The sequence below is a fragment of the Hippichthys cyanospilos genome, chromosome 3 (assembly GCF_059441005.1).
Source record: "Hippichthys cyanospilos isolate Australia breed blue-spotted pipefish chromosome 3, RoL_Hcya_1.0, whole genome shotgun sequence".
NCBI classification, from domain to species: Eukaryota; Metazoa; Chordata; class Actinopteri; order Syngnathiformes; family Syngnathidae; genus Hippichthys; species Hippichthys cyanospilos.
In genome coordinates, this window is record NC_142371.1 from 24,780,853 (window position 1) to 24,806,348 (window position 25,496).

Sequence of the window (25,496 nt, forward strand, 5' to 3'; positions counted from 1 at the left end):
CATTTTTGTTGTTGAATTCGTGAATTTATTCAATTTTTCAAAATTTTGTGAATACAATCGTTTGTAAACGTTTGTCTGTGTGACGTCGATCGATGTTTCTGTCAATGGAACTTGAGCGACGGCGACATCTCGTGTTCGAAACTGCTCACTGCGTGCACAAATATAATAATAATAATAATAAAATAAAATAAAATAAAAAAAAAAAAATATATATATATATACATATATATATATATATATATATATATATATATATATATATATATATATATATATATATATATATATATATATATATATATATATATATATATATATATATATATATATATATATATATGCGTTTTCGTTTATTTTATCCGTTAATATAGTGTGTAGACACGTTTAAATGATTTCAAATGATATTTACCGGTCTATTATTGCAGTTATTCCCTGAATTAAATGAATTAGAAGATCATGATGACCCCACCCCGCCGTCACACTGCCCCACAACCTCAAATCAAACTTTTGCATCACATCGTCCAAAAAGAAGAAGCAAAGAAAAGAAGAACTTCTTACTCACTCGAGTTTCATTTGTGTGCCTCAAAGCAGCTCATTTCTTCTCACTTTTTTCTAGCTGGTATCAAACCAAACCTTTTGCGGGATTAGAAGTACTTTTGCTTTATTTATTTATGTTTTCTATTGAATCATGGCGGAGGAAGAACTCAATTACGTGGCGGTCAAATTCAATTCTCACCGTGAGTCATTTTTTCACGATTTCTATTCATAATGTTTGGGGCTGTAGAAATTGCAATAATAGAATGTTTTTCCAAGTATACTGTACACACAAACCTAACAGTATATGATGGTTATTCTGTGTGTTCTTTACCTGTTCAGAGGTTATTTTTCTTAAAGTAGTAGCAGGATGCCCGAATTTAATGGTTATAGTATTTTTGAGCCAAAAACAACAACAAAACAACAATATTTGATGGGTTTATGAAAGACTGGTAGAACAATACTACTTCGAGATACATGTCCAATCCGTCCCACATCTGCGAATAAATGTAATAAAATAAAATATTTGGATGGAAAAGGGAAAAGAGCGCTTTTCCTGTGTTTTCTAAAACTTTCCTGGTTCAAGCGTCTGCTTTAACTGCTGGTGTGCATGGTTTGCCACTAGAAGGAAGCATATTACAAACGAATGGCCATATCGTCCGCAATAACGTTCACAGCTTTTTTTTAACTGTAGTAATATTAGTTGTTTTTCACAAATTAATTTTTTTAATACATGTTATATTTCGTCCGTCTAGATCTGTTGATCTACTGCTTGTGGTCAATATTTTTTTTTTGCGTGGGATCAATGCTATTGGTTACTTCATCTGAAGGGAAGATGACACTCAGCACATAATGAAAGCGAAATGTGCCTCTCTTTCCAGACGTTCCAAATGATAGCGTCATCTATGAAGATGTGAGGAACGAGCTGGAAATATGCCCCCCGCAACATCGCACCCAAGGTTTCGGGAATTTGAACCCCTTCTTCATTGCTGCAGTTCACACACCCGTCCGCCTGATGACAATACATTTTCTTCTTCAAAATTGACCAAAGTGTCTTTCTTTGTGTGCAGAGAAGTGTAGCGATATGGAGGAGATCTACGATGACGTTCGGTCCAAGGAATTACCTTGCAGTTTGCCTCACATCTTACAAGGTTGCTGACTTTTTTCAAGATTACCTCAAGTTACTAAACATTGATCATTGTTTGTTATATGTGCATTGGCTTCATGAAGTTTCAAAATGATGCACATAAAGTTTTTGGACTTTAGAGGTTAAACTGTCAATGACAAATTGTGTTTGCTTTGCTGCTAGAAAACGTGGCCAAATTATCAGTCCACACGCCCGCCACCCTGGCGGCGGCAGCTCTCGGTGTCCTTTGCGTCGTCCTCATGTCTGCCATCATCGCTCTCACCCTGCACTGTAAGTACACTTTTGTTTTCTCCTGAGAGTTTATCATTCCTCTTATTTAATTTTCAGTAAGGAATCAATAATCATATGAAAACATGACAGATTTGTTATGTTGTTGCTTGTTTTGCCATCTAGTAGAAAACAGTAAAAAAAAAAAAAACTGCTAAAACATGCTAAATAATCATAAATCAAAGTGAAAAAAACAGGCCAAGTTAGTTTTCAATGAGTAACTAGTCGGGTTTATCTGACACAGAAAAAAAAGTATCAAAGTATTTATTATAGTCACTAAGCAGTTCTCAAAATTTATATATAGGGCTGCAGTTAACAATTATTTAAACAATCGATTAATTTGTTGATTATTCAATAAATAATCTATTAACTGAAGTAAAAGATGTTTTAATTACTTTATTTAAAAAATAACAGGGCATTATGTCAAACTGAATATGCGGGATATACACAAATATAAATTAATTATGGTTTAGTCTTTGGTTTGGTCCACAACATGTCTGAACGTCGCTCAACGTTTTTCAAGGCAAACGTTTTATTTTGATTCAGCACATGGACAACTGGCTTTTTCCATGAAGGACGACAGAAATTGAAGAATATTTATTGTTGATACATGAAATTTTGAGCAATTTGACAATTCTACACCCCCAAAAAAAAACATCTAAAATTGATTTATGATTAAAAAAAATGATTAATTTGATAATTTAGTAGTTCTTGAACAGTTGCAAAAAATCAGCTCTAATTAAATGCAAGTACAGTTGCAGAGCTAGGCCACTATTTCCAACAGCATTTTTGGCTATAGCTAATTAGATAACTAGATTATTTTCATGTACAGTTAATAGCTTTAAAACACTTTTCCACTTTCTTTCAATTGAAAATGACAACATGTGCTCAAGGCTTTGGCAACAACCAACCAGGGCTCTCCTGTTGGTCATGTGATTTTCACGCGCTGAGCGGTTATTGATCATTGCCCGATCCTGCAGCATGTGATATCATTTTCAGTTGACAGCAAGCGACACAATGTTTTTCTAAAAACATTAATTGTACATGAAAAGTAATTTTGTCATCAAAATAGATATAGACCAAATCACTTTTTTTTTTTTAAGTTTAAATACAACTGAACTGTACGTAAAACAACCGGATTAAGAAGAGTGTGAGCCACTGAAAATGTATGCAATTTTCATTTAATTCAGTGATTCTCTTATGTGCTGCTAGGGGGAAACAATTGGAAACTTGTTTTCATAATGTGGCTGCTAGACTGGACTATTTCTTCTGCAAACATCAAAGCTTATTTAGTCTTTTTTTTCTGATTGATGGTAAATTAAAAATGCGAAAAAGGAAATACTAGCATGATTGTGACAAAAAGTATTTTTTCATACTCCAGTGAACGGCATCATGGCAGAGCAGCGCCGACAGAACGTCAACCTGACGGCTCAGAACGAGCAAATGCGGGCCGAGATGGAACAGCTGCGGGAACGAGCTCGGGAGCTGAGCAGGGAACGGGACCAGCTCAACTGGACCATGGGACAGGTCTTCCAGTATGACACATTCCCTGTCAGCGACCACTGTCCGCACAAAGGTCAACACACATGCCAAGTCCATAGCGCGACATTTGCTTGCAAACAGGTTTCATTGTCCTTTAATTAATTATTTAGGACAATTATTAGCATGAAATATGACAATGGTTGCAATCATGAATTTTTTGAAGATGTAAAATCGGCAAAACCTTTAGCATACTATACTTTTTTTAACCTCAGTCAATCCCAAAGACATGAGCAGATGGAAAGAACAATCATAGAAAGTTGCGTTTGTGTTTTGTAGTTATAAACCTGTGCAAGCCGTGCCTGGACAACTGGCTGCAATTCGGCTCCAAGTGTTACCTGATTCTGCACTTTCTTTACTCATTCGAATGGCAGACCTGGCAGGGAAGCCTTGACTATTGCAAGCAGAGGAATGCGCACCTGCTCGTCATCGAAAGCCGAGAAGAACAGGTGAACGTTTCATTACTAATACTGCAAAATTCCCTTCAATAGTAGAGCTTCTATTAATCATAAGTAATAAGGTAAATTTCAAGCTAAGTAGCATAACTAAGTAGCATAGTAGGTAGCAGAAGTGGCAAACTGTCCACTGCTAAGATTATAGTTGCAGGGTTTAGATCATTGGCTTTTGTAAATATTTCTCAATTGTGGGCTAGTAAAGTCACCTGAAACTAGTGATGAAGGGCTGTAAGTATAAATTTGAATAAAAATAGAAATTGTTGTACACATTCTAACTCATTTGCTGCTCAGCTCATCAGCTTATTAGCTATCTGGTTAGCTCAGAAGCTATGTTGAGCTAAGTAGCGCGCGAGAAAGCTATCAAGCTAATCCTAGCTCAGCTAGCTGACTCATTTTAGCTAAATTGCATCGCGTTGACTTAATAAATATCCTGCTAGCTGTTGAGTATATTAAGTCTTATTTTCCTACTTGTTTCAGGAATTCGTAACAAAGTCTATAAGGTACTACAATGATATCAAGCACGGCTATTGGATGGGGCTGACCAAGAACGTACTCTCTAACAAGTGGACGTGGAACAATGGACGCAACCTTACTCTGGCGTGAGTAAGCAAACACCAACAACGCAACAAAGATAACAACAGGCAGGATCAATTCTGCATTGCAGATCGCTGGTTATCATGTAAACTAAGTAGCACATGGGAACCCTTTTAAACTAAATCTGAGTCAGTCGATAGGTTAGTTTGAACACTAAGTTGAGCAAAGTACAAGCTCCCAACTAATTCTAACACAGGTAGCTCGCTGGTAACTTCAGCTAGTTGCTAACTTGTTAGGTAGTACAGTAAGTAGTTTACCATATTTTCCGCACTATAAGGTGCACCGGATTATAAGGCGCGCCCTCAAATAATGACATATTTTAAAACTTTTTTCCATATATAAGCCTCACCGGATTATAAGGCGCACCCTCAATTAATGACATATTTGAAAACTTTTTCAATGACAATATAGTAATACTCAAAGTAATAACAATAATAACTCAAATAATAGCTCTAAACTCTCAATAGCATAATAACTCAATGTGAATATGACCAACCTTGTTCAACTGTAAACACACAAAAGAAACAGGTAAAGCTTACTTCATCACTTCATTCCCCATCTAATCTCAATATTGATCCATATATATATATATATATAAGGCACACCTGATTATAAGGCGCACCATCAGCTATTTAAAAAAAAATTAAGGCTTTTAGGTGCGCCTTATAGTGCGGAAAATACAGTAATTTATGTTTATCTCAAGTGCTAGATCAGGGGTGTCAAATGTACTGCCTGTGGGGCGGATTCGGCCCGCAAGAGGATTTTTTGAAGCATTAAAAAAAAAATGAATAGGACCAAACCTATATAAATGTCTCAAACCAATTGAAATCTAAAATGTGTTTGGAACCCCTGTTCTAGATCGTTAGCTGTTGCACAAAAGTTAGCCAAGCTGCAAGCTAGTTCATTAGTTGGCAAGCTAAATTGATCCAACTGTGAAAGCCAAATCTTTCATGAGTCCGTTTTATGTTGCGTTCAGATTCTGGAGAGAAGAAATCCAATATGACAAAAGCAGCTGCGCTCTGCTGTCAAAGTCACTGACGTCAAAATCCCTGGACAACTGGAGCAAAGTCAGCTGCAACATGAAGAACAGATTCATTTGCCAAACCCATGCCTTTACCCAATTAAACACATCACTTCCATACAAATAAAGTACAAACTAGATTTACGCTAACACATCACTTTCATACCAACCAATTACCAAATCTGGCTAGGAATATCGTCACAAAAAGCTACTTGAGCTTACTAGAACGCTCACAAGCAAACCCTGGGAAGCTTATGATGAGGTTCTTCCAGAAAATGTAAGTAGCTGTTTAGCTAACTTGCCAAAGCTATTGTAATAGCTAGCAAGTTAGCTTCTAAAATAAATTGAGATAAGTAGCTTATAAGCGCGCTTTCATGTTAATCTTAGCACAAATTAATGCTACTGTGGTAAGTACCCAAATAGACAATTTGGACAACCAAATCTGGTTTTGCAGTTCCCGCACAAAGGTTGATGTCAGAGATACGCTGCACAGCTCCACTCCGATTGTTTGAAAACTTAGAACATCATACAAATGTGCAGTTTGGTTTCTTCGGACTGCCCCCAAAAAAGGAGACACTCAAAATGTGGACACCGTGCGTCCTGTGCATTAGGGAGTACAGGTGCTAGGTTTAGAACATGGCCTGCATTTGGAAATTAATTGGAGCGCTAGCTCTGCGATTCCAAACTCAGCAGTCATCAGAACACTTTCCGATTGAATTTCCGAACGTGTCTCAGGAAGCTAACTAGAACACTCTAGTTCAATAGCTAGCTGCTTTGGTCTTGGCCAGCTGTGGCTGTTGTGGAAGATCTAATTACAATAGTTGAATTGTCTGAAGTAGCTTGTTGGCTAGTGCACGAGCTAAGTAGAAAGCTTGCCAAGTTGTAGCTAGCTGACCAAATATATCACGAGCTAAGAAAAACAAAAACAAATGGCATACCAAATCAAGCTTATTCATTTGCTTGCTAAGTAGCTAACTAGAAAGCTAGAACCATAAAGCAACACAGAAAGCTGGGCAACCTAAATATATCTCAGTAGCTAGCTAGTTGGAGCTAAATCCCTAAGCAACCTGTTAGCACCAATGCTAATCACACTACTTTAATGGACAGCTAAAAACTGACAAAGTAGGATGCTAATTATTTATTTTGCAAAGAATCAGCCGCCAATGACTCACAATGATACATTTCTGGTCAGCGGTGTGACGTAAAAGCAGGTAGGCCTATTTAGTAACGACGAGTTGTGAAACCATGGAAAATGTTTGTCGCTTTCGTGACTCCATAGCATCCAGTGTCATCATTGTTGAAAAATGTTTAAAAAAAAGGGTTGCTAGCTTTACTCTTTAATAGCAAATACAAACACAAAAGTGAGAATAAGATTGAACAAAGCCTGTGTGTGTGTGTGTGAGTGTGTGTGTGTGTGTGTGCGTGGAGGTGACGCTTTAGTGGGGACAAAATTCCAGGTTTTACTTTCTTTTTGCGGACCTATTTGACTTGTGGGGACCATTTTGGCTGACCTCACAAGTTCAAACCGCTTTTTGAGGGTCAAGATTTGCATTTAGAGTATAAGTTTGATTTTTTTTTTTTCTTTTGGGGAGTTAAGGTGTTAGGCAAACTGTTGTTAAGGTTAAGGGCCTAGAAATGCATCATATCACTGTGCTGTCCCTACTATGATAGAAAAAAAACCTTTGAAAGTGTGCATGTGTTTAATATTTTCCAACACAAGTTTTTAACTTCCTCTATTTCAAATTCGTTTTCAAATGATATTTTCCGAGAAGTTGAGTTGCGCAATCCACCTTTGCGCCATGTCCTCATTCATTTAAAAAATCCAAACTAAAAATACCCTCAAGGTATTGGTAACAATAAAACATCAAGCATCCTATTCTGTCCTTTTTCAAGTTTTGGAGTCTACTTTGGAATAGACAGGAAATATATAAGTAAGTTATTTAAACGTGCAAGATTCCCATTTAGTTTTCATATTTGGCAGTTTGGAAAAATAAATCACACTATAGGTAAAGCCTGGAATTTTCAGGACTAATGTTGTGTTAATGCACAAAGATGCAACTTGCATTTTCTAAAACACTGTAATATGCCTTCTAAAACTTTTTTTTTTTTTCTTTCAAAAATCCATGTAGTAAAGGGTGATTTTTTTTTTTTCCTTTCGGAAGCAAAAAAATGTCATAAACCGGCAATAGAATAAGTTATGGTGATAAATAAAAACTTACAAACTACTATCAAGAAACAAACCACAATGTACTGTAGAGGGAACTACATTTTGCTAGTTTTTTTTTTTTTTTTTTAAACCTTACCTAAAACTAACATAGCTAATTTATAAGTTTAATTAAAAAAAAAAAAGCCATATGAGCCCTAATTTCAATTGTAACAACCTCGATTTTGGGTCCAGTAAATAAGCACCAACAAATATGATGGCAATAAACATTTGAAAATTTATTCAGGGTTCTGAGTTTAAAAAATTAATGGAGAATAAATTTTAAATTGGATTCGGCACAATCAGTCTGCATTTTCGTGCTCGTCGTTAGCTGGCATCCATCCTGCGACAAGTTAAATACATTACTATATGTGAGGTAAATCATTTGCGGATGAAATTGATATTTGAATAATTCATATGGTCATCTGGTCCGTTTCTAGTCTCAAAATGAGGTCTAAGATGATTGGATGGATTTTTGCCCATCACATGAATCAGTCATGAGTTCATTGGCAGAGACCTCAGTCACTAAAAAGTTACATGTTAGACTTCTTCTTCTTTAGTGGAGGTGATGGTTGCGGCTCCTCACTCCATATTTAAGTTCTTTTTGCTCTTTTTCTTTTCTTTCTTGATCCGATGCTCGGAAACAAGCGGCTCTGACTCTTTGTGGTTACTCTGTTTTTCTTCTTCTACTGGAGGCTGCTTCCCTTTCTCCTTCTTTCCCAGCAGCGGAGTGATGTCCATCTCTGGATTTGTACACTCTCCATTTTTCTTCTTTCGCTTCCTCTTGTGGATTTCCACGCACGCCATTTCCTCCTCATCGCTCCTTTTCTTTTTCTTCTTTTTTATTTTGAGGTCGGAAGGTTGAGAACGTGAAACCTCGCGGACGTTTATTTCTTCAGTCTTCTCCTTGGATGTCTTCTCATTTCCAAGCTTATTTTTTTCTCTGCTGTCTCCGGTCTTCTTACCATATTTGGCCATGAAGTCTGCTTCCTGCTGCTCCAGTCGGGCTAGTTTAGCACTCATGTTCAAGCCGTGCCTGGCTCCTCTATGAAAACAAAACAATCGAAAATGTGTCAAATATTTTCAGTGATAAATATGCAACCCCCCCCCCCCCCCCCCCCCCCCCCATGGACTGACTTGTGGGCTGTGCGTCCTCCGCAAGCCTTCATCAGGTCACAATCGGACAGTCTGCAAAGAATCAGCAAATGTGGATGAGTCTCCCCATGCTCTAATTCTGCACGTTTGAATGAGGATTAAAGATGATTTCAGAAGGAATGTTTTCAAAACACGAGGCTCAATGTGTGTTGACAGATTTGGTTTTTCAATGATTTAAGGAAAAAACAAGTACTCACTTGGTCGCAGATGACAGGTCTAGTTTGGGATCTTCCTCTTGGTCCGAGCTGCTACTGTCGCTGTCTTTGGTTTGTTCTGGCTGTTCCTGACCAGACAGCAGAGTGGCTGACTGAAGGGAAAAGAAAACATTATTTCGCAAATCCTGGTGGAAAACCTTCAAGTATGTCACCTTGACGAAGCACCCGTAGATTTTGCTTTTAGCCAGCAAGGCCTTCCGAGGCTTCTTGTTTGAAATCCCGCCGCTGTCTTCGCCATCTTCAGCCATCTTCTTTAAAGAAATGCCATCCTAGATACAAAATGAATACTATCAAATTTATTGATAGAACGTTTAATATTGCTAACAGCTAGCGTGCCAACAATCCAAACTATTGAGTTGGAATCATCTCCTGGACAGGCACCATTGTGCTAACGCTAACTGAGGTAAGTTGGATGCTACCATGCTAAACTGAGGTAAGTTGAATGCTACCATGCTAAAGGTTAGCACACTAACTTTTTCCCAACTGAGAGGCTGTGGGTTCAATCCCCCGACCAGCAAGACCACGTCGAAGAGTCCCTGAGCAAGACACTGAACCCCCAATTGCTCCTGATGCTGCGTCATCAGTAGGTAAATGACTAGTGAGTGTAAAACGCTTTGAGTACCCAAGGTAGAAAAGCGCTATATAAGTGAGAGTCTGTTTACCATTTACTAACGAATGATGAGATAACCTGAATAGAAAAAAATCAATTTTACATCTTGTCCCAAATACAGATAATGTTCAAATTCATTAAGCCTTAACATAGTTGCCCAAAATTTCAGCTGAGAATCAATAGTGATAACACGTTAACAATTGGATGCAACATTGCCCGCAGGCAACGTTGCATATCTGACTTGTTTATTGATAAATATGCTGTCGGGTATCTTTTTAGTTAAATATGTTACTGAATCCTTAATAGCATTTACTACAATAACAGTGTTACACTATGAAAAAATTGAAGTTATACACCAGCAGTCTGTGACAGTTTCTCTGTGAGGGACTTTTTGGTTAAGTTTAATTCTTTGCTTTGTATTAAATACCAACCTGATGGGATTCCACCTTTAGGCTGGACGAAGCCTTATTGAAGACGTGATCCCACCAGTGGAAAGTGAACTGCTCTCCTTCCTTGTGGCCCACCTGAAACAACACACATGACTTTAGTTTTCAGCGTGTACACACACGCACCCACACAAAACAAAACAACTCACCCCGCCTTTGTCGCATTTCACTTTGACCTTGATGGCTTCAGATATGCCGTTCTCATCCCGACCCAATCCCTTACCTGAGGATTATTAATAGTAGACGTGTCAATTGCGAAGTGAAGCAAAAGTCAATAATACAACGTCTGACCATGTGTCCAGCCGTGACGCTTCAGCTGCTGCTCGGCAAATCTCAGTCCGTGCCCCTTCTCTTGCACAACGTCAGTCATCTACACGAAGAAAAGGTTTGTTCACATTTCCATGTTACACAAAACACGAGACTACTTGTACAATACATTGGTGACATTTTTACAGCGATCGTAAAATAAAAGAGAACGATCGCATCGACGCGTAGCCACGAACTTATTGCCAGTGTAAGACATCCAATAGGGTTTAAAACAAAATAAGAAACCTTTAGAGAAGTTTCACACGCGGCTTCAGTCGGAGGCTGACATGACACAGGAAATACGACACGCAGTACTTCCGTTTTGCGCGCTCGCCCTTTTTGTAAAACGATTATAAAGATCTGTTTTTTTGTTCATTCAAACAATAAACGCGTAAACAAGCTCAGGTTGGACGATTGCATGAAAGGAACGTTTATTTCTTATGTGTCATTTAAAAATTAATAAGAAAAAAGCATCACATATTTGGCTATTTTAAACAGGGTTAGTTCATACAAAGTAGATAGATGATGTGTGTTTTATTGATTTTCTTCATTAGACATTTACCCTGATGTTTTTATTTAGCAACGTCAGCACTTTCGTCAAATGTCACACATTGCGTTCGTGTAGTGTAAAAAGAAATATCTTTGTTATAATTGAAAGTGCATAGTGCATCCATGGAAAGTGCATAGTGCATCTACACAGTTTCTATTTTACAAAAATTCCCCAAAACGTTATGCTGTATTAATTGCTTCAAAACCGCAAATGCAGTTTAGATATACAAACGAACGCTAGGTGACAGCATTGGTCTTCAAACTCATTATTTTTCTTTTTATGTTGCGTAATAATGCAATAGCATCTTTTGTTCAAATCAATGAGTTATGATAATGTGATCATGAGTCCTTTAAATACGAACAAACAAAACTAACTAACTAACTAACTAACTAACTAACTAACTAACTAACTAACTAACTAACTAACTAACTAACTAACTGGAACCAGTGCCACAATGAGAAATGAATACATTTTTGGGACTAAATGAGTGCAATTTCATGGAACAAATACACTAATATTGTTCTGGGATGTGGCCCTCCTTGCATATGCATGCCTGCATGCGGTCTTAATCCGCAAAGGAGGAGAAGACAAGCAGAGAAGCAGCTGCTTATCAAGGCCAGCCTCTTGTTTTAGGGAGGAAAGATGTCCAGCTGTTGTCGGGAAGCTCTCTGACAAGCTGACTGGTGGTCTCGCAGGAGCGCCTCAACACACAGCTGACAGTCACATGAGTTTGTCACACAAACACACGCATGCACAAACACACACCCACTTTACAATCACATCATTCTTTGTATTGTTCGTACCTCTTTTTTTTTCTCTGCTACAATTCAGTGGACATTGTGCTGGTCCTTCAGCCATACTTGGCGTCGGTTAAAATTCAGTAAGTTACAATAGTATTACTCTTCCTCAGCAGAGCATAAATAATACATGCCTATGGGAATTGTTATATTATCTGTCTTCATGTGTTGCTCCACCACTTGTGCTCAAAGACCTGTTGCTTAAAGATTTATACCACTGCGACATGTTTTCTTTCTATCTATCTGTTGCTTAAAGATTTATACCACTGCAACACGTTATCTATCTATCTATCTATCTATCTATCTATCTATCTATCTATCTATCTATCTATCTATCTATCTATCTATCTATCTATCTATCTATCTATCTATCTATCTATCTATCTATCTATCTATCTATCTATCTATCTATCTATCTATCTATCTATATATCTATCTCTCTCTCTCTCTCTCTCTCTCTCTCTCTCTCTCTCTTCTCTCTCTCTCTCTCTCTCTCTCTCTCTCTCTGTCTGTTTGTTTTCATATACAGTATCTCAAAAGAGTTAAAACAGCCATCATCCCTCCTCTCTCACTTTGTCCTAGTTTTTCCACTTCGCATGGTCTTGACGACCCTCCCCCCTTTTTCCTTTTTCCTTTTTTCTTTTTGGATGCCACACGACTCTTTCCTCCGTGGCTGTGCTTTCTTATTTTCTTCCCCTCACAAAGTCCACCGGACCCTCTTTGTGCAAAAGGAGCTTGATGCAACCTGTGGATCCGTTTTTTGTTATTACCCAAAAGTAATATTTTCGGTTGTGTTTCTCTGGTCATTGGCGACTTTGGAGTGCAGTTGTACCAAGACAGGACCACCAGGCAACAAGCATCAGGAAGGTGAGTACACGAAAGACTTTTTATGACTTAGTGGGATGGCACTGGCTGTCAAAAATATAATAACATTTGATTGATACTGTCAGAGAGGTACTGGTTTATCAGTGTTTGTTATTATTATTGTGCTTGTTTCTTATAGATTGCATCGCATTGAGTGCTCTCATTGATATTTTGGTTGTTTAATTTCATTAGAAGAATCATTTGTTTTGCCTGTCGTATTATGCAGTTGTGCCTAATTTTGTGACTGTTGTATGTAACAAAACGTTATACAGCAGAACCACTATAGTATTATTACATTAGTCTTATACAACCATACTTGTTATTACGATTTTGGAGGGGTTCTAATGAAGATCCTGTTGCAGATCAAATCAACCCATTGAACAATGGGAAAAAAATAGTTTAATATTTACGAAAAAGAAATCATGATGAAGCTTTTCAGTCATATTTTAATTATTATGATTATGATTTTTCTACAGCTCTAACAAACATGCAGTTTGCACTTAAAAATCTTTTTTTTGTTTTACAAATATATATATATATATATATATATATATATATATATATATATATATATATATATATATATATATATATATATATATATATATATATATATATATATATATATATATATATTTTTTTTTTTTTCTGAAAATATTATTTTGTACAAACAATGGGATAAAATTCCTTCTGTTGGCCTTACTGTTTTATTTTATAATTTTATACAATATACAAGCTTCCCAAATATTTTTTAGATTTAATGATTAAACATGTTGTGCAGCGGATTAATTACCTTATGTGCAGTTCATCCAATACAGACCGCAAAACGGCAGACTTTTTAATCCAGATTTTTTTTTTAGCTTTACAAGACTAACTCATGACACTAACTCATGACGATTGCAGTTGTTGTCCTATTCTTTTTAAATTCAAGCCAAATGCACAGAGAAAACATAGAGCAAAGTTGTGATGTTAGAGGCCAGTATGTGTGTGTGTCTGTGCATGTTTGTTGATTTGACATGTTTTGGGCGGAGGCCATTGCAAGTGTAATGATTCACATAGCTGGTATTCACACATCTGGCCTGTATCAATTTCCATTCGACATCACTTCGATTGACAGCTGATAACTGTTCACCCTCAGTCAGATGGCCATAGGATAAGCAGCATAGAAGTCAGCGGGATAAAGCCGAGATACAGTATGTCTGCGTTATGTGCCAGGTTGTTCATCATCTCTTGTTGACGACCTGACGGAATCTTGAGCTTATGGAAGTTCACATCGGTAATTCATTTGTACAGTTTGAAAGAGTCGTAGAACCAGGCCAGCCTGTTAGGTTTTTTGTTTTTTTTACATTTTTAAACTATTTTTATAAAGATTAAACATCAGAGGTTTGACATGCAAGATTAAAGTAACTTTTAAACTTTCTGAACTGTCATATAGGTATGAAGGCTTTCAAATCTGTGAAATTGAAATGGCAGAATGCAAGACAAGTGCTTTACTAGCCATATTTACAATAGTTGTTTACTACTTAACTCATTCAGTGCCCTCCATTTTCTACCCTCCTTTACCCTAATAAATACAGACAAAATACAAATAAACACATAAACAAACTAACAAATAAATAAAAGATACTAAAAAATATGTCATTGGTATTAAACGAGTTAAAGTTGACGTTCAAGCAAGTTATAAACAAGCAATGAATTTTAAGTTCACATTAAAACTTGATCATTCAACATTATCATTGCCCAAAAAACAAACCAAAACCTTTAACTAAACGTTTGTTGGGTTTCTTACTTCAATTAAATTTGATTAAATATTGTTTAGAGGATTGGTGAAAATCAAGATCCTTTTTTTTTTTTTGCCATATCGCCCAACCTTAATTTTAAGTAAACTAAATCTGGGGAACATTTATAAATTTTTCAAACTGCAAGTAGGTGTGAGGGTGGTTGACCGTCCACCTCCTTTAAAATCTATAATTCTTGAATGCACCTTCATTCACATTCTTTTGTCAAAGTTACATAAATGATTACTCATGATTTAGTTATTGGTCTGGTCTGTAACATGTCAGAAAATAGCCAAAAATGTTGGCTATTGTGTCAGGGGACGGCATGGGTGTTGAGATTATGGACACAAGTGCAGGGAAATTCAGAGGCATTGAGTACAGTAGCTGCGAAAAGCCGTATTTAATTAAACATAAAGATAAGCAGAACCAGGACATCAAATAAGCACAATCACAGACAGGTGGGTAAACACGACAATGAACTCAGGAATAACAAGGAATACCTGACAAGAAACAATTGGAGCAGGGAGCTGATTGGCAGACACAAGGGAAGCAGGATGAGGAGGACAGGTGGATGCAATCTGACTAACAAAAGAGTGACACATGAGGACCAAAAACACAAACAACTAAGAACACAAACTCGACCCAAAAATGCATTGTTTTCCAAAGTAAAAGCAAATCTTTTATTTTGAATTACAGTAAGGCAAAGACACTTGCACACATTTTTATCCAACATTGCAATTATTATTTCAAGAGCAAGGACAACCACACAGAAACAAAGTTAAAAAAAAAAAAAGAAAAGAAAGAAAGTCTTGCTCCACGCTTTGAATGTTGAGAAGTAGCGTCACCTGCTGGAAACGTCAAACAAAGTGCATTAGTTCCTGTTTGGATAATAGAAGTAGTAGCGTTTGAGAATAGCATCTCCAATGCCTTTCAGTTTTTTTTCCAGACACTAGGAACAAATGTACGTGCAGATTTTTTGTTTTCAACTTTTTAAAGAGAATCAGGGGGCCTTACATAAGCGGGCCCCTCACTCTGCTCCATGTGTGCATGTCATAAACGTGAAAGAGGAGCCAGCAAAAGGCACACACCACAGACTACTTGTACTGTGGTGAGGGTCTTTCCTGGACTTGCTTATGTTGGCGTGTGTGTGTGCGTGCGTGTGTGTGTGTGTGTGTAGCCACACTGCAGACCTTGCTCATTAAGCTAGAACCCAGCTGAAACCCAACACGTAAAATAATTGAGAAGTGATTTGGCCCCAAAAGAACGGCAACGCCGAAATGCAAAACTGACTGTGTTTTTGTTGTGGATTATTTGCATAAATCATACGACTTACTGCCCTTTGTGTGTGTGTGTGTGTGTGTGTGTGGGGGGGGGCTGCTGACTCGCCTTTTTTGCATTGCAAAAACAAATCAATCCCAAGTCTATGCGATGTCATGCTTGGCAGCGCGCACACGTGAACCGAGGGAACTTTTGCTGTTTTTCTTGAGCTTTTCCTCTCCCTCTTCTTCTCCTTTTTCTTCTTTATCTTCATTGGTCCCACCAGCTGTTTTCTGCTCCCTGTCGTCCATCTCGCGCTTGTGAGAGCGCTAATGTTTCGAGTCCGTCTTCCAAGATAAATTTTTGCAGCGTGACTGATTATGGCCATTTGTTTTGCGGAGAAAGCAAAATGTAAAAAAAGTAATTCGTAAAACACATTGAATACGTCAAAAAAGCATTTTGACGTCTTAGTTGAATATACACGTAAGGTGTATTTTTAATCCTCCTCAGTGAGTTAGAATGTAGTGAAAGAAGACAATGCGATAGGAAAAATGTGAAATTGTTTTTTTTTTAATCAAGAGGCTAATAAAAAGGGTGATTATAAACACCCTACACATCTAATGACATGCAATACATGAACAATTGGATGGTTTTTTTTTTAGATGGATTTATTGTGAAACATGGTTTTAAGTTATTTCGATTTAATTGGATGTATGTTCATGTATTGCTTGTCAATATTCGTCACTGCGTCCAGGACACATCATTTTTGTATGGGGAATGCGTACTTTCACATCAACGTGCGTCCCTCTGACGCATAGTTCTTTAACATCAAAATATTAATCATCGTCCATCTACTCTTTATTCATCAAAACTTGAGGATTTACGAACATTTTTGACAACTTCGTCCGCCATGTTTGTTTTGATCTCTCGGAAAAAAGAACGATGCTTGATTTTGAGAACATTAAGTTAGTTGAAAGATATAGTGACTGGATCAGGGGTGACAAACGGTTCTGGTCCCACTTGGGAATAGATTTTCTTCCATGCTGCCCGCAAGTTTGACACCCCTGCTCTGGATCATGCAGTGGTTATTAAGTGGTCTACTTTCATGAGGAAAAACATTTTTCCCTATCGTCAAGCTGTAGGCTAAATTTTTAAACCATTCAAATTTATTTCACAGAAAAATTGCACAGTGGACTTGTTTATCCTTACAAAGATTCTGGGATCTTTTTTTTTTTGAAAGACAACAAATCGAGGACAACAGAGGCATGTGCGATTGACAGAAATTTAGACCCAAAACAAAGTAAACTGCAATTTAGTGACAAACTAAAAAAACACTAAAAAATGGCAGTTCCATTCATCTCAATGAGGAAAGATATTTGAAATGACTTTTGAGTTACAAATGTGGAGCAAATTGAATTTGTGTCTCAAGCAGCATTGTAATATGAAGGAATTAAACTACTGACACTTCTCAGTACTAGTGTAATGGCCGCTGTCCTCTTTAAGTCATTCACTGCCAATGATGGCTAGGGACGTCAAATGATCATTTTTACTGGGATAGCAGTGAATGACTTGTCAAATTAATTGTCTGAAAATTCCTGTCAATCGCACATGCCTCTGTTGTCCCTCGATTTGTTGTCTTTGTCGTAAAGATTAGGCCCCCCGCCCTAACCCAAACCCCCCCAAACTGTGTCATTGTACCAGGATGTCCTGCATGTGTGACTCTCTTAACCCCCCACCCGACCTCTCTCTTTCCTGTTGTGCGCTCCTAATCACAGATGACCACACCAATGGTGTCCATTAACTGCAGAGGACTCTAAGTCCTTTCATCTTTGAAATGAGACTAAGTTTACCGTTTTTTTTCATCCCACAATTTTAACAGTTCCCAGGTGTCTTAATAACAAGTCTGTGACACAGAGCAGACCCACGTCTTCGGGGGCCTCAAGAAGAAAGTGATTTGGGGGCATTCTTTATTGATTATTTTACACCAGGTTCTATGCAATTATTAGGAAGCGGCAATTCCATTACGAGCAAAGTGTAAGTCAGGTCACTTGTATCTCAAGGCAACAAGGTACCACTTTACATCATGTGTCCCCATTAAAGTCAGTTGCAGTGCCTCCTGTTGGCGATAGAAACTACAGCAGCCTTGTGACAAAGGGGTTCACCTTGGGGGTAGCACACGTGGCTCTTTGCAGTTTGAAGAGGAGAAAATGAGATTTTTGGCTTCCAGATGCTTACTCAATGGGCCCCATCTGGAGAGAGAGGGGAAAAAAATTCAGCTTTTCGGGACTCTGGAGTGATCAACGTAATAGGTTTCAGGTTCTCCACACACGGGCCGCGTATCACATGCCTGAGGTGGCCTGCTAAGTCAACGGGCCTCAACGTTGAGCTATTTTACTGGCCTAGGCTGGACTTCCTGTAAATGGTGTTAAAAAGGAAGCGAAGGTGAGCTCATAAGACGACCTGCTCCTGATGAGCGTGTAGTTGTTTCTTCTCCGTTGAGACGAATGGAAACGCCATTCAACCGTTCCAGTTCACCCACGAAACCAACAACGTGTTTTCCGTAGCATGTTTTTAAACTGCTATTGAAGAGTATACCTGTCAATTACGGCTTTTCGATGGGGATAGGACAGGGCGTGTCTAGTAGTTTCTTTTGATGGATTTGGTGTGTGTCTATTGAACAAAACAGTCTTTCTGGCATGGCTTGGTGGCAGAGTGGTCATGTCCCAGTCCAGAGGCAGCGGGTTCTATCCCCCGACCATCGTAACCATGTCCTTGAGTAAGACGCTGAACCCCTAGTTGCTCCTGAAGCTGCGTCATCAGTAGTTAAATGACTAGTTAGTGTAAAGCACTTTGAGTACCAGAGGTAGAAAAGCGCTATATAAGTTCAAGTCCATTTACCATTTGATTTGGGCTTGGGAAAATGTTGACCAAGTTGGGTAGTCGACTTTGAAAATAGATATGTGCTCCGAAGCTCCGCCATGTTTTCTACACAGACCTTTCTTGCAGATGCGTTGTTGCACCGGTGGGGAGAGGTATAAGCAATACAAGCCCCCAACCTCCCCCCAAAAGTGATTGTTTAGTTAAGCGTTACTATCTTCTCCTTTGTGGATATTTTCTCTTTGCGTTTTTGTGATTCGACTATGTATCGTTCAAAAAAATCTACAACCCGTACTGTTATTTTTCTTACTACTACTACTACTACTGTTACTAATAATCAGTCAGGTTAGGTGACACCATTTTCAATAATATTAATGCTAGCTTTGCTTAAGTCAGCAGTTTTACCGTAATCCCCACAATAGAACGCCGATGGAAAGTAAACGCTTCAACAGCCAGCATGAGTGTAAAATTTTCCAGCGCAGTGTACGCTAGGTAGCAGCTGCCATACACTCACTTCACAAGTGTCGTCCTAATCCAAAGCAGATGTGCGGCGGTTTTCTCTAAATTGCTCGCTGCGTCGTTTGGCCGTGACTTGAAGACTCGTATTGTAAAAGCTGTCGCATGGGAACCTTCGTCTCTTCGTGAATTATGGTCGCGCTTCTTAACCCCCACGCGTGTCCCCATAAAGCATCGGCCTGTCACAGGCGCGAAAGATCGGCAAAAGGCTTGGTCACCACAAGGACACCCAAGACGGTGGGCAGGCCTCATCGTTTTTATAACATGCTTTCCCAATACATTCAGTTCATCCACGATGCAAGAACTGTTTTTGATGTCTGGTGTAAGCCATTATTATTATGTACAGTGGCACTAACTTATCTTTGATGTTTACTTAAAAAACATAGCGTTTTTCCATTCATTTTTAAAAAGAAAATTTCTTGGTAATTAAGCTGTTTTTGATGATAAAAAAACAGAAGTTGGTTCACCAAAAAACTTACCTACCTGCTGTTTTTTTGTTTCAAAGTGTGGTTCAGAGCCATCATGTGGAATCTACAGGTCATTAAAAACTTTCTCATAGATTTTCAGAGCCCAGGCAAAATTCATGTCAAGGTCAGATGATGTAGTTTTTTTTGTCTGATATGTGAAAACTCAACAATCTCCTTAAATGTTGAATGCCTGTTGTTGTGGTTTGATTTCACACCTCAAGCACGCGTTGGACAGCAGCCGACTCGCTCGTCCTCCCACCCTCAGTGAGGGTCAAGTGTTAGCAAACTGCGGCGGTCTCCTGCCAAGACCAAGGCCGCATCTAGCCTTGAGTGCGCTCGATAAAGTCAAGCGAGCGTCTTCTTTGTGTGTGTGTGTGTGTGAGAGCACATCTGTGTTTATGTCAATATGACATTTGTGATGACTCAGCAATCCTCTCGCTTCCCCTCAAATGAGTTGTTGTAGCAGTGTAAAGAGGCTGTAAAGAGCTATGATGCATCCATCACTGTACTGTATGTGTCTTTGATGTTTAACAAAACATGTATAAAACAACCATTGAAATCTCTGAGCTGGTCCACGATAGTTTTGCTGTGTTTTGTTCAGGGACAAATGTCTTCAGTTCTCGCAAACACACAACATTGCGTATGTTGGGTTTATGAAAAACTATTTGATGTTTGCAGAAAGGCATGTTAGGCACAGCAGAAGTTAACAAAAAGACATGCATTAAATTGTGTCACCATTGTCTTTGATATTTACCAAAACATGTATGTTAGACATGTTTGTAATGTTTGCCAAAAGACTAGCTTCATCGAACATTGTAGTTAGTCTTTGATATTTTCCGTAACATGCTTGAGAGGCTCATTGAAGATAAACTGTCTTAGGTGTTAGCAACAAGTCAAGTCAAATATATTTGTATAGCACTGAATCACCACAGTCTCAAAGGGCTCTGTGTCTTTGATATTTACCAAACGTGTGAGACGTGTCTTTATTTGCCAGAAGACTTTAGAGTAGTCATCATTTATCATAGATGTGTGTAGATGACATTTACCTCAACCTGTATTAGATGTTCACCGAAGAGTCAAATATCCTTGATGTTAGCAAAGATTCTCACTGAAGGACACATCTGCCTTTGATGTTAGCAAAAAGACGCATGTTCATGTGTCTATCTGAATTGTTTTTGATATTTACCAAAACATAGATGAGATGTGTCTTTGATGTTTGAAATAAGCCTGAATGTATTGATTGTAGATGGTATTTGATATTTTCTGTAAATTATCCTTATACTTTGCAGAGGCTTTGATGACTAAATTGTCTTTGATAGTTACCAAAACCCGCATTTTTCTGATTCTGTTCACAGAAAGTACAGTCCACACAAAGAATGCTTTCAAAGTCCACCAGATTTCTAACTGTCTTTGATGTTGATAAAAAAGTAACCTTTTATTACCGCCACTAAATCAATTGCTCTAATTTGTCTTTGATCTTCCCCACAACATAAAATCCTTTTCTGACAAAACTATTGGCACTTTTTTTGAACTAGGATTTGATTTTTGAATCAGGTTGGCACTGTAAGATTCAGAACGTAGATCAGATGAAGAGAAGCTTGCCGAAATGAACATTTTTGTGTTTTTCTTTCTTTCTTTTCTTCTGAACATTTCTAAAAACCACTATCGGAAAATCATCACGCTTGAGAGATGTTAGCAGAGGTTACGAGTGTTTTTCTAACCTCTACTCAACATTTCAAAAGCTCTTGACCCTCTCGGCCTCGCTTGTGTTTGTGTTTTGGGAACTCTAGCAATGACTATAAAACGAATGACTTGATGTTGTGTTGCTTTTGCATCGCTCTCGTGTTTCCCACAACTTATGTGACCTCCAAAACAAGAAAACGCACATCGTTTTGGATTTGACCATCAGTGTCAAATTCCGTGGACAAATAGGGAAATAATGCCAATTTCTGTCCAAAAAGTCAAGGTTCAAAAACGGCCATTTTGTTGGCTACTAGCGAGGAGTCTCCATGATGGTTTGTTTTGAAAATGTAATGCGAGACACATGTAGTTTCCTGGCAGGCTGGCGGACACGCGGCCAAATAATAAAGACCAGATAGAGACAACGTATGTCTGAATCAACAAGTCATCTGTGATTCACGCCGAAACAACGCAGAAGAGAGTATTCCAATTTTTCATCAGGCATCACTGACATTAAAAAAAAAAAAACAGCATTAGAAATGGATGGATGGTTTTAGCGTGATGCGTCAAGGCCAGGACATTTTTCCGCAGAACGTCACGGTACCTTCAGATTGTATCTTACATCGTAAAGTATGGTCCCCGTATGAATGAAAATTTAGCAGATGTGTGTAAATGTTGGAAACAAAATTGTCCTTGATATTCACATTCATTCACTCCAATCTCAGCATGCTAGGTTCACTGGAGATTAAAAATGTTCCTCGTTAACGTGCATTGGGTTCAACGCGCTGAATTGTCTCTGATTACCACGAAAAATACTGAAGTTTGATTCATTGAAGACCCCCAATATATGTTGGTGTTTACCTAAATGTGTCACGAAGGATGAACGTTGTGTGTGGCGTTATTTACCCAGGCGGCAGGAAGCAAGGGGGCTTTTACACAACAGGATAACAATGAACAACAAGGTCATAAATCCCAGTTGGAAACGGACACCAAGAATGTCCTACGAGGCTCAGGAAGTGTCTTAAAAACAGCCGTGTCTTTACAGATGATACACTTTGTCTCTACCGGAAGTCATGAATGTTTGTGGAGGTCCTCAGGCTAACGCCCAATAAACTATACCTAGGCTCTATGAAGATTTTGTTGATTATTTTGCACTGTTGATAATTTAGGTCCTGTTGGGTCAGGTTTTTTCAGACCGCTATTTTTTTGGTAATCTTTTGACCATGGTCCCAATGTTGGAGAACACACAGAGATTCCACCAAATAGCCTCATCAGATGGTTTCAGTGAACCCACGAAGATGAAATACTCCAGAAACTGTAGGCTGGCTTGTTCCTGTTGGTACTAAAATTATACGGCTTCCAAGGTGGTATCAAAGGTCTGTAAAAGGGTATAGTGGAAAGTCTGATACTAACTTCACAATAATGACAGGGCGATTCCTCCTCCATTCCCTGTTCAGAATGGGTTGTTGAACTCAAATTTTCCGGTTTCTGAGGTGCTATCAGCAGGATAAAAAAGAGGAATGGTGAATCAACAACTGTGTGAAAGGGGATAATAGCAAACATTAGGTGTCTTCATAGCTTAGTTACACAGTAAAGATGGGAAGGAAACTTAACTATTTCAATCCTGCTGTATTTGACACTGATCCCAAATGTTGGTTGCAACCGTTAGTTTCGACCAGCAAGAAGAATTATGCTGTTTTCCTTTGTCAATCACCAAATAATCAGTAATCAACTTAAATGATAGTTTATCCTCAAACACGGGGTGTTCTTGGGTTTAGAGTTTCCTTTGTCTCACTACATTAGAGCCTTTGTTGCTATCACTTGCTGCACCTGCAGTCGCAGCTGAGTGCTTTGCATTGATGCGGTAAACTAATACGAATGCATATCGAATGCATATCGCTCTATCTTTATCAAAGGTGTCTATGGGGCATTTTTTAAGCTAAATTTGACCATTCGTCTGACTCTGAACTCTCGCATCTGCTCCGTTTTCACCTCTTCCTTCTGTTTCTGAACCTTTGCTCCCACTCATTACAAGAGCCCATCAGGTTATGCCAAACACAATGACAGTCAATTAGTGTCCACTTCATGGTGTGATTGACATTTGTTTTCCGATAAAATATCCACAGTTTTTCATGAAGCTTCATTTTCCCCATCACTACTGTGCAGTTCATACATTTCTTTTTAAAAGGTCTGTGTTATTTGTGAAAGCTACCACCCATAGGGAATGTGATGTTCAGTCAATCCATACATGATCTTGCTTCTGATGTCCTAATAGAGGTGGGAGTGTGGCTGGGTGAAAAGTGGAAGCTGAAAACTGCGACTTTGGTCTTTGCAGTGTATCGTTGGGATAATATTTACAAAACAACTTCACACCTCCATTCTTTGTGCGTGCGCTTTCTACAATACAAGAATATAAGGTGGAAGCATTGTTTTGTGCTTGTGTATGTGTGTCTGCCCTTGATTTTTTCCACAAGGTGGGGAGTAAACCCCGCTGGGGTTCCACTGTCTTTGTGGGGACCTCTTGGACTTGTGGCGACCATTTGGTGGAGCCCACAAGTTCAGACCTTTTTTTGAGGCTCATGACATGCTTTTAGAAATGGATTTTGGTCGGGGGAGGCAATCTGTTGTAATGGATAAGTTCAGGGTTACGAATTTGGAAATGCATTATGTTAATGAGATACCCCTACTACAATATAGCCCCTCCCAAAAAAAAAACCTGAAAAAAGGTGGAAAATTCCTGGTTGTGTCAAAGGGGCTAGTTTATTTTTCATATGTGTTGCCCCATTTTGTTGAACAGAATGCCTGCCTCCAATCCTTGTGACAGTTCTTCCCAGTCCGCATTTGGTGTGACATTGCGGACGTCGAGGGTTTGTCGCTGGCGTTGGTAATGCGGATGTTTATACAGCTAAGCTGTGTTTTCTGGTTTTGGGTTTCTTGCAGTCAAAGTGTCTCTGCATAGATTATGATCCACAGTGAATTACGCCACGTATAATTACAACCCAGTATGGTCGTGTCCTCTTATAAGTCATCCATTTTGGGTTTTCCGCCATTTCGTTGGCTGGATGTTGGCGCAGGGATGGTTGGGTCCAAAGGGTTGTGAATGAAGCCCGTGTGTTTCCCAGCCTTTCCGTTTTTTAGTTTGTCTCCCTGACCAGCGGAGCCACAAGTCATGCCGCCTGTGGTTTGGGTCGGCCCATGTGCAGGCGCAGGCTCTATGCGCCCTTTTCGCCTCCAACTGGCAAGACGCTGGGAATTTAATGGCCGGCCACATGTGACAGCACACATCTGCAAAATGTAAAGATTGTATGGCCGCATGTGGGTTACTTATTTGCTTTGTCATCTTCTAGTTTCATTTCCTTTTTGTGAGAGATGAATTTATGGCATGTGCGGTCGTCAGCGTAATTACGGCCAGGAAACGAGATATTTTCGCATTAGGATCTTACCGTATCATTTAGTAATTAAAACAGTTTGCAATAAAAATGCTTGTTGTTGAATCTCGGAATTAAGTTATAAAAGCCAAGAAGAAAAGTGTCTTACAATAATACAAGGTTTGGCTCAGAATTTTCCCCTTCTCGTGGATTATTGAAAAACAATTGCCTCTATTTCATCTTTAAGTATTTTGGGTTACGGAATTGTACCAAATTTGGGAAAGAAAGCCCGCTGAGCAGAAAACACTTCATGAAAGATTTCTCATTATCTTTGATGTTTACAAAAACATGTTGGATTCATGAAATTAGTGGCACATGTGATCAGCATAATTAAGGCAAGGATTTTTTTTCTTATATTAGCGAGTCAAACCTATTAATTATGTACTAAAAGTGTTTGCGGAAATAGCACTCAGTTAAGATATAAAACGACATAATAAATTGTGGATTCTTAGGTTTGGCTTATAATTTGTCCTTTCATGTCTTAAAATCATATTTTCTCATTTAAACAGAAATAATAGATTCTTTATTTATTTAAAATGTTGTGATTTGTGGTGTTATAAGCGTCAATACAGTCTATACAGACCGATAAAGCTTTACCTGTAAAAATAAGCGGTAAAACGTCAGGCAAAGGGTTCTCAATTTTCAAAGCCGGCAGCTTTGCCACAAGGGCAAAATTTCCCTGGCTTTTCATCAGTGGTGCTAGCATCTCAAACTGTCATTTCAAAGCATACCTGAAACAAATTTGGAAAAAAAAAAAAAGGACTGTTGAATGACGTTAACATTTAACATA

General features: G+C 38.5%; 3 protein-coding genes across 3 annotated transcripts in view; 2 read left to right on the forward strand and 1 right to left on the reverse strand.

Moving 5' to 3' along the window:
* The first annotated feature begins 573 nt into the window (after positions 1-573).
* Positions 574-5,749, forward strand: LOC148426456 (C-type lectin domain family 4 member E-like). Its single transcript, XM_088411206.1, has 8 exons — positions 574-737; positions 1,416-1,493; positions 1,605-1,685; positions 1,844-1,951; positions 3,330-3,524; positions 3,767-3,936; positions 4,420-4,541; positions 5,513-5,749. Exons 1-8 carry the CDS (start codon positions 689-691, stop codon positions 5,682-5,684), a joined length of 975 nt encoding a protein of 324 aa, XP_088267332.1. The 5' UTR covers positions 574-688; the 3' UTR covers positions 5,685-5,749.
* A 2,226-nt stretch (positions 5,750-7,975) lies between these two features.
* On the reverse strand, positions 7,976-10,790 carry LOC148426457 (G patch domain-containing protein 4-like). Its single transcript, XM_088410692.1, is given in 9 exon segments — positions 7,976-8,347; positions 8,349-8,805; positions 8,898-8,948; positions 9,113-9,222; positions 9,283-9,399; positions 10,172-10,264; positions 10,336-10,409; positions 10,478-10,556; positions 10,739-10,790. Coding segments are annotated over 8 exon segments (1,035 nt in total). The 5' UTR covers positions 10,739-10,790; the 3' UTR covers positions 7,976-8,293.
* A 1,669-nt stretch (positions 10,791-12,459) lies between these two features.
* Positions 12,460-25,496, forward strand: part of pear1 (platelet endothelial aggregation receptor 1) — a 44,547-nt gene continuing 31,510 nt past the window's right edge. Inside the window, exon 1 of the mRNA XM_088409985.1 lies at positions 12,460-12,706. The gene's annotated coding sequence lies outside the window, so the exon portion shown is untranslated. The remainder of the gene's footprint in view (positions 12,707-25,496) is intronic.